This window comes from Somniosus microcephalus, chromosome 3, assembly GCF_052327205.1.
Source record: "Somniosus microcephalus isolate GS21.2 chromosome 3, FLI_Smic_1.0, whole genome shotgun sequence".
Classification (NCBI taxonomy): Eukaryota; Metazoa; Chordata; class Chondrichthyes; order Squaliformes; family Somniosidae; genus Somniosus; species Somniosus microcephalus.
In genome coordinates, this window is record NC_140989.1 from 9,592,793 (window position 1) to 9,605,659 (window position 12,867).

Here is a 12,867-nt window from a genome sequence, read left to right on the forward strand (position 1 = left end):
GTCCTCATTGTGAAGACGGGTCTTTGTCTCCACAATGACTGTGCGGTGGTCACTGCTGCCAATGCTGTCATGGACAGATGCGTTTGCGACAGGTAGATTGGTGTGGTCAAGAAAGTTTTCCCTTGCGTTGCAGGCCTAGACTGGCAGCTATGTCCTTCAGACTCGGCCAGCTCGGTCAGTAGTGGTGCTACCGAGCCTCTCTTGGTGATGGACATTGAAGTCCCCCACCCAGAGTACAGTCTGTGCCCTTGCTACTCTCGGTGCTTCTTCCAAGATGTGTTCAACATGGAGGAGTACCGATTCCTCAGCTGAGGGAGGGCGGTAGGTGGTAATCAGCAAGAGTTTTCCCTGCCCATGTTGGACCTGAAGCCATGAGACTTCATGGGGTCCAGAGTCAATGTTGAGGACTCCCAGGGCCACTCCTTCCCGACTGTATACCACTGTGCCGCCACCCCTGGTGGGTCTGTCCTGCCGGTGGGTCAGGCCATACCCAGGGATGGTGATGGAGGAGTTTGGGACATTGGTTGAAAGGTATGATTCTGTGGGTATGACTATGTCAGGCAGTTGCTTGACTAGTCTGTGGGACAGCTCTCCCAATTTTGGCACAAGTCCCCAGATGTTGGTGAGGAGGACATTGCCGGGTGGACTGAGCTTTTCATAGCAGGCCATATAATGATAATTTGTTTAGAGTTTACTGAAGCTAAGGTGCGCTGCCTGCATTTTTCATTGAAAGACTTCAGACATTTATCAACGTTCAGACTGGTTTTTAAATTATTTATATGTTTCCCTTAAAGTTGCAAATGCTCCAGTTCTTCTCCAGTCGCCGTGCCTGGAACGTGTCACAGAGGGTCACTCAGCGCGATTACAGTGCACCATGCGGAACGCCAGAGTGAGAGACACCGATGTCCACTGGTACCGCCAGCAACAAGCAGGCCAAGCTATGGAGCGGGTTTTAACACATGAGGCAAGTGGCAGCACACGAGGGACCCCAGGTTCCACTGACCGTCTCCAGCCTTCCAGAGACACCTCCAATAACAGCTTCATTCTGACAATCACAAACGTGCAGCCCAGTGACACTGCTGCGTATTACTGTAAAGTGTGGGGAGATATCAGCGGGAACGGAACCCAGCTCAATATAACCAGTAAGTATAAGTTCCATTTAGCTTTATTCACAATTGCGTCACCACATAGTGGGTAATTCTGCAACCTTACACTCCCAGTAGAGAGGTACACACACTGGGAGCATGGACTGGAGAATTGGGGCTGCGATGTCTTGGGCCGATCTCTGACCCACATTCCCTGGGACTGTGGCTCCTCACTGGGACCACGGCATTGCGGAACCCCTCTTGTATACACACTTCACTTCTGAGTAGAACCAATAAGCTTCCGAAACACATTTTTCTGTGCCTATTTTCTCCTTGTGACGGTCCAGTCCACAGGCACTGACTCCTGGCCCAAGTTGCCAGACACACCCACACATATCCCCACCCCTGGCACATTTCATCCCACCGCCGCTCACATCTCCACCACTGCCCACCCCGCCCCCCATCTAATTCCTCAGCTGGTTTTTATGTAGCTCCTTTCCATTCCATACAGGATTCAATCCTTTTCCACATATTTGCCTGAAATACTGATTCCTGATTAAGTTGTAAAAAATATAATTTTAAATTTGGCCTGGGAGTATTGGCTAGATGGGATTTGCGATGTACTGGGCAGAGGAACAGTTTAATCTCGTACCCAGTGCAGTTGTTGAAATAGGGCAGGGATGACCATAACTAGTATAATATTCAGACGAACACCACGCACTCTGTTTTTTAGGTTCTCGCTGTCCTTTGAGAGAATTCTCTCAGAATTCACGCTGTTCTCACTCAGCAGTCCCATTGGCCTCTTTCATGCTCCTACTTCCTTCTGTTTGAATCAAACTTTGATAAAGTTTACCCTGTATTATGCATGCTCTTATAGAATCTTACAGCACAGGAGGAGGCCATTCGGCCCATCGTGCCTGTGCCGGCTCTTTGAAAGAGCTCTCCAATTAGTCCCACTCCCCCCTGCTCTTTCCCCAGTGCCTTGGAATTGTTTCCTTTTCAAGTATTTAATCAATTCCCTTTTGAAAGTTACTGTTGAATCTGCTTCCACCGCCCTTTCAGGCAACGCATTCCAGATCACAACAACTCACTACGTCAAAAAAATTCTCCCTCCTTGCTTTTGTACTCTATGCCTCTGTTTATAAAGCCCAGCATTCCGTGTGCTTTTTTAACAACTTGTCCTGTCACTATGAAGATGTTTGTAGGTGAACCCCAAGGTCTCTCTGTTCCTGCACCCCCTTTAAAATTGTACCATTTTGTTTATTTTGCCTCTCCTCATTTTTCCTTCCAAAATGCATCACTTCACACTTCTCTGCATTAAATTTAATCTGCCATGTGTCTGCCCATTTCACCAGTCCTCCTGGAGTCTGCTACTATCCTCCTCAATCTTTACTACATTTCCCAGTATTGGGTCATCTGAAAACTTTGAAATTATGCCCTCTGTGCCCCAGTCCATTTTCAGCATTTAAAAAACCAGGTTCATGTCCTCTCTCAATGAAATATCTTGCTCCAGTGAGAACGAAGCTAATTCTATCGTCACACTTGTAAACCGGCCTGAAATCCTTTGCGCTGCCCTTCTGAGCACTCTCCAATGTGTCACTGCCCCTATGAAGATAGGACCACAAACACTCACAGCCCTCGGACACTCTGCCGCCATAACTCTGGGGGGAGTGCATGGAGGGCTGCAAATTATTCTTGGACTCGGATGTGCCTGGTCCCAGCCTTCCATTGACTTTTGAAGGCAACAGGGATAGACACTAAAAGAAAGCACTTGCATTGATATAGCGCCTCTCATGACCTTGGGATGTCCCAAAGTGCTTTACAGCCAATGAAGTACATTTGAAGAGTTGTCACTGTTATAATGTAGCAATCACACAACGTCCCACAAACAGCGATTAAATAAATGGCCAGATCATCTGTTTTAGGGATACATGTTGGCCTTGACATTGGGAGAACTCCCCTGCTAATCTTCATGTAATGCCATGGGATCTTTTCCATCCACCTGAGATGGCAAACTTGGTTTAACATCTCATTTCAATGATGGCACTTCCAACAGTGCAGCACACCCTCAATACTGGAGTATCTCGATACGTGCTGAAGTGTGTGGGGACTGGAACCCACAACCTTCTGACTCAGAGGCAAGCATGCTACCACCTGAGCCATGGCTGACACTCTTGCTGATGTTGAGTTCCATTTTTTCTGGGCTCTCAGTTTGCAAACTGGGCTGTTGAACATCAGGTGAGGTTATATCATTTCAAATTTTATAAATTGTTAAACTTAGCATGCTGGAGAATTATATTGCTTTGTGTTGAGCTCCATATATTTCCCACGTACAGGTCCATTGGCTGATCCAGTCCTTATTCAGTATCCAACAGTCAACAAGGTGCCAGAGGGTGAAACCGTCCAGTTACAATGTGCTATGTACAATGCCAGTGTGAGTGACACTGATGTCCACTGGCACTACCAGCGACCTGGGAACAACAGCGAGTGGCTGATGAGCCAGTTTGTGAATGGCACAATTACCAGATCCCGGGGTTTCCCCGACCGTTTCCAGCCTTCCAGGAACGTCACCAGTAACAGTTACATTCTGACCATCGTGAATGTGTCCCTCAGTGATACTGCTGCCTACGGCTGTGGTGTGTGGAGCTACATCTATGGAGCAGGGACCCAACTCAATGTGACCGGTAAGTCAATGTTAGCGAACACTGGCAGGGTCTCAGTAACAGCTCCTTACTGGGAACATGTTTAATCTTCACACAGTGGAGTGAACAAGTGGAAATATACAGTCAGACACAATGGTTGCTGTGGTGCTGTGCTCATGGAACAGAGAGTGGGAATGTTGTCTGTGGAGGGCCAAATGCCAGAGTTGAATAGTGGAGATGTGGGAATGGATCAATACTGTGGAACAAAAACAGAAAATACTGGAAAGTCTCAACAAGTCTGTGCAGCATTTTTGTGGAGAAAACAGAGGAGACGTTTTTGTGTGTGGGCCACACAGAACAAAGGGAAGGGAGAAGGTGAGAAACAGACAGAAGGAAATAAATAGAGTAAATTGCTTAAGTGAATGACATAACACTAAATGGCATAAGTGATATTATCAAAAACTGGTTTTGTTTCAGATTTCCAGCATCTGCAATTCTTTGCTTTTTGAGAATATTCTGGATTTTCCCTTGATTACCTTTGAGAATTGGGGAGCGTTCATACAGAACTTCCCCTCAGGATATTGAATGATTGCGTAGAGTCCGTGATAGGGTAGAGTGTACATGGTGCATGGAGGGGCATTAAACAGATGGGGCATAGTTTCAGAATAAGGGGTCGCCCATTTAAGGCGGAGATGAGGAGGAATTTCTTCTCTCAGAGGGTCGTGAATCTTTGGAATTCTCTACCCCAGAGAGCTGTGGAGGCGGAGTCATTGATTGTATGCAAGGCGGAGATTGACAGACACTTGAACTACAAGGGAGACAAGGATCACTTGGCCCTTTCTATAGAATGCTGCTTCCACTTTTTAGCATGCGTCTAGTTCTGTGTTGCAGCTTCCCCAGGTTGGCAGCTCATTCTTAGGGATGCTTGGTGCTGCTCGTGGCATGCTGTTCTACACTCCTCATTGAACTAGGGTTGGTCCCTTTGATATCCGAGTGGTAAGGTCAGAAAATGAGAGAAGCGAGAGATCAGGAACAAAACCCAACTGTTTATTACACAGTGAAGCAGAGAGACATCTCTTACAGGCTGCAGGCAAGACACCCAATTCTTACTGCACGATCACAAGATGGAGGATTCATCTCTGAGTCATACCCATAATGCAATGCCACATTACCGTATAAACTGGTGTACCAGGACATTGAATACATGACCCATTACCTTAAAAACTGGTGTATGTGAACCCTTAATATTTGTCTCCATCTGGTGGATAACTTAAACATTACATCCCAGATTACTATAGTCCTCTAGCTTGATGGTAATGGTAGAGTGAGAGATATGCCAGACCATGATGTTACAGATTGTGGTAGAATACAATTCTGTGGTTGCTGATGGCCCACAGCACCTCATTGATGCCCAATTTTGAGCTGCTAGATCTGTTCTGTATCTATCCCATTTAGCACGATCGTAGTGCCACACAACATGATGGAGGTTGTCCTCAGTGTGAAGACGGGACTTTGTCTCCACAATGAATGTGTGGTGGTCACTGCTGCCAATGCTGTCGTGGACAGATGTGTTTGCGACAAGTAGATTGGTGTGGACGAGGTCAAGTAAGTTTTTCCCTCATGTTGCAGGCCCAGACTGGCAGCTATGTCCTTCAGACTCGGCCAGCTCGGTCAGTAGTGGTGCTACCGAACCTCTCTTGGTGATGGACATTGAAGTCCCCCACCCAGAGTACATTCGGTGCCCTTGCTACTCTCGGTGCTTCTTCCAAGTGGTGTTCAACATGGAGGAGTACTGATCCATCAGCTGAGGGAGGGCGATAGGTGGTAATCAGCAGGAGGTTCCCTTGCCCATGATTGACCTGAAGCCATGAGACCTCATGGGGTCCAGAGACAATGTTGAGGACTCCCAGGGCCACTCCTTCCCGACTGTATACCACTGTGCTGCCACCCCTGGTGGGTCTGTCCTGCCGGTGGGTCAGGCCATACCCAGGGATGGTGATGAAGGAGTTTGGGACATTGGGTGAAAGGTATGATTCTGTGAGTATGACTATGTCAGGCTGTTGCTTGGCTAGTCTGTGGGACAGCTCTCCCAATTTAGGCACAAGTCCCCAGATGTTGGTGAGGAGGACTTTGCCGGGTGGTCTGAGCTTTTCATAGCAGTCCATATAATGATAATTTGTTTAGAATTTACTGAAGCTAAGGTGAGCTGCCTGCACTTTTCATTGAAAGACTTCAGACATTTATCAACGTTCAGACCAGTTTTTAAGTTATTGATATTTTTCCCTTAAAGTTGCAAATGTCCCAGTCCTTCGCCAGTCGCCGAGCCTGGAACGTGTCACAGAGGGTCACTCAGCGCGGTTACAGTGCACCATGCGGAACGCCAGAGTGAGAGACACCGATGTCCACTGGTACCGCCGGCAACTACCAGGGCAAGATATGGAGTGGGTTTTAACACATGAGGCAAGTGGCAGCACACGAGGGAGCCCAGGTTCCACTGACCGTCTCCAGCCTTCCAGAGACACCTCCAATAACAGCTTCATTCTGACAATCACAAACGTGCAGCCCAGTGACACTGCCGCCTATTACTGTAAAGTGTGGGGAGATATCAGCGGGAACGGAACCCAGCTCAATGTAACCAGTAAGTATAAGTTCCATTTAGCTTTATTCACAATAGCGTCACCACATAAGGGGTAATTCTGCAACCTTACACTCCCAGTAGAGAGGTACACACACTGGGAGCATGGACTGGAGAATTGGGGCTGCGATGTTGTGGGCCGATTTCTGACCCACATTCCCTGGGACTGTGGCTCCTCACTGGGACCACGGCATTGTGGAACCCCTCTTATATACACACTTCACTTCTGAATGGAACTGATAAGCTTCCCAAACACATTTTTCTGTGCCTATCTTCTCCTTGTGATGGTCCAGTCCACAGGCACTGACTTCTGGCCCAAGTTGCCAGACACACCCACACATATCCCCACCCCTGGCACATTTCATCCCACCGCCGCTCACATCTCCTCCACTGCCCACCCCGCCCCCCATCTAATTCCTCAGCTGGTTTTTATGTAGCTCCTTTCCATTCCATACAGGATTCAATCATTTTCCACAAATTCGCCTGAAATAACGACTCCTGATTAAGTTGTATTAAAATATAATTTCAAATTTGGACTGGGAGTATTGGTTGGATGGGATTTGCGATGTACTGGGCAGAGGAACAGTTTAATCTCGTACCCAGTGCAGTTGTTGAAATAGGGCAGGGATGACCATAACTAGTATAATATTCAGACGAACACCACGCACTCTGTTTTTTAGGTTCTCGCTGTCCTTTGAGAGAATTGTCTCAGAATTCACGCTGTTCTCACTCAGCAGTCCCATTGGCCTCTTTCATGCTTCTACTTCCTTCTGTTTGAATCAAACTTTGATCAAGTTTACCCTGTATTATGCATGCTCTTATAGAATCTTACAGCACAGGAGGAGGCCATTCGGCCCATCGTGCCTGCGCCGGCTCTTTGAAAGAGCTCTCCAATTAGTCCCACTCCCCCCTGCTCTTTCCCCAGTGCCTTGGAATTGTTTTCTTTTCAAGTATATAATCAATTCCCTTTTGAAAGTTACTATTGAATCTGCTTCCACCGTCCTTTCAGGCAGCGCATTCCAGATCACAACAACTCGCTACATCAAAAAAATTCTCCCTCCTTGCTTTAGTACTCTATGCCCCAGTCCATTTTCAGCATTTAAAAAGCCAGGTTCATGTCCTCTCTCAATGAAATATCCTTGCTCCAGTGAGAATGAAGCTAATTCTATCGTCACACTTGTAAACCGGCCCGAAATCCTTTGCGCTGCCCTTCTGAGCCCTCTCCAATGTGTCACTGCCCCTATGAAGATAGGACCACAAACACTCACAGCTCTCGGACACTCTGCCACCATAACTCTGGTGGGAGTGCATGGGAGGGCTGCAAATTATTCTTGGACCCGGATGTGCCTGGTGCGAGCCTTCCATTGCCTTTTGAAGGCAACAGGGATAGAGACTAACAGATAGAACTTGCATTGATATAGCGCCTCTCGTGACCTTGGGATGTCCCAAAGCGCTTTACAGCCAATGAGGTACATTTGAAGTGTAGTCACTGTTATAATGTAGCAATCACACAACGTCCCACAAACAGCGATTAAATAAATGGCTAGATCATCTGTTTTAGGGACACATCTTAGCCTGGACACTGGGAGAACTCCCCTGCTAATCTTCATGTAATGCCGTGGGATCTTATCCATCCACCTGAGATGGCAAACTTGGTTTAACATCTCATTTCAATGATGGCACCTCCAATAGTGCAGCACACCCTCAAAAGTGGAGTATCTAGATACGTGCTGAAGTGTGTGGGGACTGGAACCCACAACCTTCTGACACAGAGGCAAGCATGCTACCAACTGAGTCCATTTTTTCTGGGCTCTCAGTTTGCAAACTGGGCTGTTAAACATCAGGTGAGGTTATAACATTTAAATTTTATAAATTGTTAAACTACATATTTCTTTGTGTTGAGCTCCATATATTTCCCACATACAGGTCCATTGGCTGATCCGGTCCTTATTCAGTATCCAACAGTCAGCAAAGTGCCAGAGGGTGAAACCGTCCAGTTACAATGTGCCATGTACAATGCCAGTGTGAGTGACACTGATGTCCACTGGCACTACCAGCGACCTGGGAACAACAGCGAGTGGGTGATGAGCCAGTTTGTGAATGGCACCATTACCAGATCCCGGGGTTTCCCCGACCGTTTCCAGCCTTCCAGGAATGTCACCAGTAACAGTTACATTCTGACCATCGTGAATGTGTCCCTCAGTGATACTGCTGCCTACAGCTGTGGTGTGTGGAGCTACATCTATGGAGCAGGGACCCAGCTCAATGTGACCGGTAAGTCAATGTTAGCTAACACTGGCAGGGTCTCAGTAACAGCTCCTTACTGGGAACATGTTTAATCTTCACACAGTGGAGTGAACAAGTGGAAATATACAGTCAGACACAATGGTTGCTGTGGTGCTGTGCTCATGGAACAGAGAGTGGGAATGTTGTCTGTGGAGGGCCAAATGCCAGAGTTGAATAGTGGAGATGTGAGAATGGATCAATACTGTGGAACAAAAACAGAAAATACTGGAAAGTCTCAACAAGTCTGAGCAGCACTTTTGTGGAGAAAACAGAGGAGACGTTTTTGTGTGTGGGCCACACAGAACAAAGGGAAGGGAGAAGGGGAAAAACCGGCAGAAGGAAATAAATAGATTAAATTGCTTAAGTGAATGACATAACACTAAATGGCATAAGCGATATTATCAAAAACTAGTTTTGTTTCAGATTCCCAGCATCTGCAACTCTTTGCTTTTTGAGAATATTCTGGATTTTCCCTTGATTACCTTTGAGAATTGGGGAGCGTTCATACAGAACTTCCCCTCAGGATATTAAATGATTGCGCAGAGTCCGTGATAGGGTAGAGTGTACATGGTGTTTGGAGGGGCATTAAACAGATGGGCCATAGTTTCAGAATAAGTGGTCGACCATTTAAGACGGAGATGAGGAGGAATTTCTTCTCTCAGAGGGTCGTGAATCTTTGGACTCCTCTACCCCAGAGAGCTGTGGAGACGGAGTCGGTGAATGTATGCAAGGCGGAGATTGACAGACATTTGAACTACAGGGGAGACAAGGATCACTTAGCCCTGTCTATAGAATGCTGCTTCCACTTTTTAGCATGAGTCTAGTTCTGTGTTGCAGCTTCCCCAGTTTGGCAGCTCATTCTTAGGTACGCTTGGTGCTGCTCCTGGCATGCTCTTCTACACTCCTCATTGAACCAGGGCTGGTCCCCTGGCTTGATGGTAATGGTAGAGTGAGGGATATGCCGGGCCATGAGGTTACAGATTGTGGTGGAATACAATTCTGCTGCTGCTGATGGCCCACAGAACCTCATTGATGCCCAATTTCTAGCTGCTAGATCTGTTGTGAAACTATCCCATTTAGCATGGTCATAGTACCACACAACACGAAGAAGGATTTCCTCAGTGTGAAGACGGGGCTTTGTCTCCACAATGAATGTGCGGTGGGCACTGCTACCAATGCTGTCATGGACAGATGCATCTGCGACAAGTAGATTGGTGTGGACGAGGTGTAGAACGTTTTTCCCTTGTGTCGCAGGCCTAGACTGGCAGTTATGTCCTTCAGGACTCGGCCAGCTCGGTCAGTAGTGGTGCTACCGAGCCACTCTTGGTGATGGACATTGAAGTCCCCCACCCAGAGTACATTCTGTGCCTTTCCTATTCTTGGTGCTTCTTCCAAGTGGTGTTCAACATGGAGGAGTACTGATTCATCAGCTGAGGGAGGGCGGTAGGTGATAATCAGGAGGAGGTTTCCTTGCCCATGCTTGACCTGACGCCATGAGACTTCATGGGGTCCAGAGTCAATGTTGAGGACTCCCAGGGCCACTCCGACACAACTGTATACCACTGTGCCGCCACCCCTGGTGGGTCTGTCCTGCCGGTGGGTCAGGCCATACCCAGGGATGGTGATGGAGGAGTTTGGGACATTGGTTGAAAGGTATGGTTCTGTGGGTATGACTATGTCAGGCTGTTGCTTGGCTAGTCTGTGGGACAGCTCTCCCAATTTTGGCACAAGTCCCCAGATGTTGGTGAGGAGGACTTTGCCGGGTGGACTGAGCTATTCATAGCAGGCCATATAATGATCATTTGTTTAGAATTTACTGAAGCTAAGGCGAGCTGCCTGCATTTTTCATTGAAAGACTTCAGAGATTTATCAACGTTCAGACCGGTTTTTAAATTATTGATATTTTTCCCTTAAAGTTGCAAATGCTCCAGTCCTTCTCCAGTCTCCGAGCCTGGAACGTGTCACAGAGGGTCACTTGGCGCGGTTACAGTGTACCATGCGGAACGCCAGAGTGAGAGACACCGATGTCCACTGGTACCGGCAACTACCAGGGCAAGATACGGAGCGGGTTTTAACACATGAGGCAAGTGGCAGCACACGAGGGAACCCAGGTTCCACTGACCGTCTCCAGCCTTCCAGAGACACCTCCAATAACAGCTTCATTCTGACAATCACAAACGTGCAGCCCAGTGACACTGCCGCCTATTACTGTAAAGTGTGGGGAGATATCAGTGGGAATGGAACCCAGCTCAATGTAACGAGTAAGTATAAGTTCCATTTAGTTTTATTCACAATAGCGTCACCACATAGGGGGTAATTCTGCAACCTTACACTCCCAGTAGAGAGGTACACACACTGGGAGCATGGACTGGAGAATTGGGGCTGCGATGTCTTGGGCCGATCTCTGACCCACATTCCATGGGACTGTGGCTCCTCACTGGGACCACGGCATTGTGGAACCCCTCTTATATGCACACTTCACTTCTGAATAGAACTGAAAAGCTTCCCAAACACATTTTTCTGTGCCTATTTTCTCCTTGTGATGGTCCAGTCCACAGGCACTGACTTCTTGTCCAAGTTGCCAGACACACCCACACATATCTCCACCCCTGGCACATTTCATCCCACTGCCCCTCACATGTCCTTTGAGAGAATTGTCTCAATATTCATGCTGTTCTCACTCAGCAGTCCCATTGGTCTCTTTCATGCTCCTACTTCCTTCTGTTTGAATCAAACTTTGATAAAGTTTACCCTGTATTATGCATGCTCTTATAGAATCTTACAGCACAGGAGGAGGCCATTCGGCCCATCGTGCCTGTGCCGGCTCTTTGAAAGAGCTCTCCAATTATTCCCACTCCCCCGCTCTTTCCCCAGAGCCCTGTAATTTTATTTCCCCTTCAAGTATTTAATCAATTCCCTTTTGAAAGTTACTATTGAATCTGCTTCCACCGCCCTTTCAGGCAGCGCATTCCAGGTCACAACAACTCGCGACGTAAAAAAAATTGTCATTCCTTGCTTTTGTACTCTATGGGCTCAATTTTCATTGGGTCGTTGAAGAGTGATTGGAGGCGAGTGGGGGTTTAAAATTGCAAAAACTGTCAGGCGGGCCAACCCCGCCTCCATCCTGCCTCCAAGCAATTTTCATTAAATCGTGTCTAATGGTCCCGTCTCCGTCCCGCCTTTACGACCCCTAACACGCACTAAATTGCCTCCATAATGCCATTTTGAAAGGCCTTTGTTATGTTAACCCTTTTCCCACGTGAAACACGCCTGTTATGAAACATGATGGTGAAACCTGGCGGGAGCACAATTTGATTGCTGACTATCAGGTCAACCATTAAAGAGGAGATATGATCAGCCATCATTGCAGCTGGCAGGACTTAGTGGTCTCAGGTCTGGGGCAACTTTTAGAAGGCGTAACCACACCTGTGAAGGTTGGAGCCTGACAACCATCTCCAGTGTGACCTCCTGGGAAACCCCTCTCGCCACCTTCACTGAGCGCTTCCTCTACTGAGGCATACACCAGAAGCATGGGAGCCATTTATTTCCTTCCCTTCTGGACATTAGATGAGGACGAAGACCAGCCGCGGCACCATCAGAACCAGGAACAACAGCAGCACCAACAGCAGCAGCAACAACAGGAGCTCCAAGCTGCTGCTCACCCACCTGAAGCTGCACGGGCCAGAAGGGGCCAACGCATGGAAGCCCGTCGGTGCAGGAAATACCCCCCAAACAGGGTCTACAGACACAGGATCAGCTACCTCAACATGTCTGAGCAGCAGTGCCAAAGGCGGCTCCGACTTTCGCGAGAGGTAGTGGGTGACATCTGTGCAATGCTGCAACAAGACCTGCAGCCCAAAGGACCAGGTGGACAACCCTTACCAGTGGCCGTCAAAGTCACCACCGCACTCAACTTCTTTGCCTCAGGCTCATTCTAGGGATCAGCAGCAGACATCAGCGGCATTTCCCAGGCGGCCGTACACAGTTGCATCACGCAGGTAACCGATGCCCTCTTTGCCATCGCGCACAATCACATCCATTTCACCAAGGATCAAGCATGTGTCACGGCGTGTGCGGTTGGATTAGCTGATCTGGCAGGCTTTCCAAGGGTGCAGGACGTCATTGACTGCACACATGTGGCCCTTAAGGCACCCCATCGCAATCCAAGTATTTTTGTCAACCGCAAGGGCTTCCACTCCCTTAACGTTCAGCTGGTGTG

General features: G+C 48.0%; 2 protein-coding genes across 2 annotated transcripts in view; both read left to right on the forward strand.

Moving 5' to 3' along the window:
* The window catches only part of LOC147120833 (immunoglobulin superfamily member 3-like), a 30,511-nt gene extending 26,677 nt beyond the window's left edge, over positions 1–3,834 (forward strand). Inside the window, exons 5-6 of the mRNA XM_085979125.1 lie at positions 795–1,142; positions 3,422–3,834. Coding sequence (XP_085835251.1) covers positions 795–1,142; positions 3,422–3,834 — 761 coding nt within the window. The remainder of the gene's footprint in view (positions 1–794; positions 1,143–3,421) is intronic.
* Positions 3,835–6,097: 2,263 nt separating this feature from the next.
* Positions 6,098–12,867, forward strand: part of LOC147120834 (immunoglobulin gamma-1 heavy chain-like) — a 66,576-nt gene continuing 59,806 nt past the window's right edge. The window contains exons 1-3 of the mRNA XM_085977182.1: positions 6,098–6,365; positions 8,289–8,636; positions 10,565–10,909. Of these exons, the coding sequence (XP_085833308.1) occupies positions 6,098–6,365; positions 8,289–8,636; positions 10,565–10,909 (961 nt within the window). The remainder of the gene's footprint in view (positions 6,366–8,288; positions 8,637–10,564; positions 10,910–12,867) is intronic.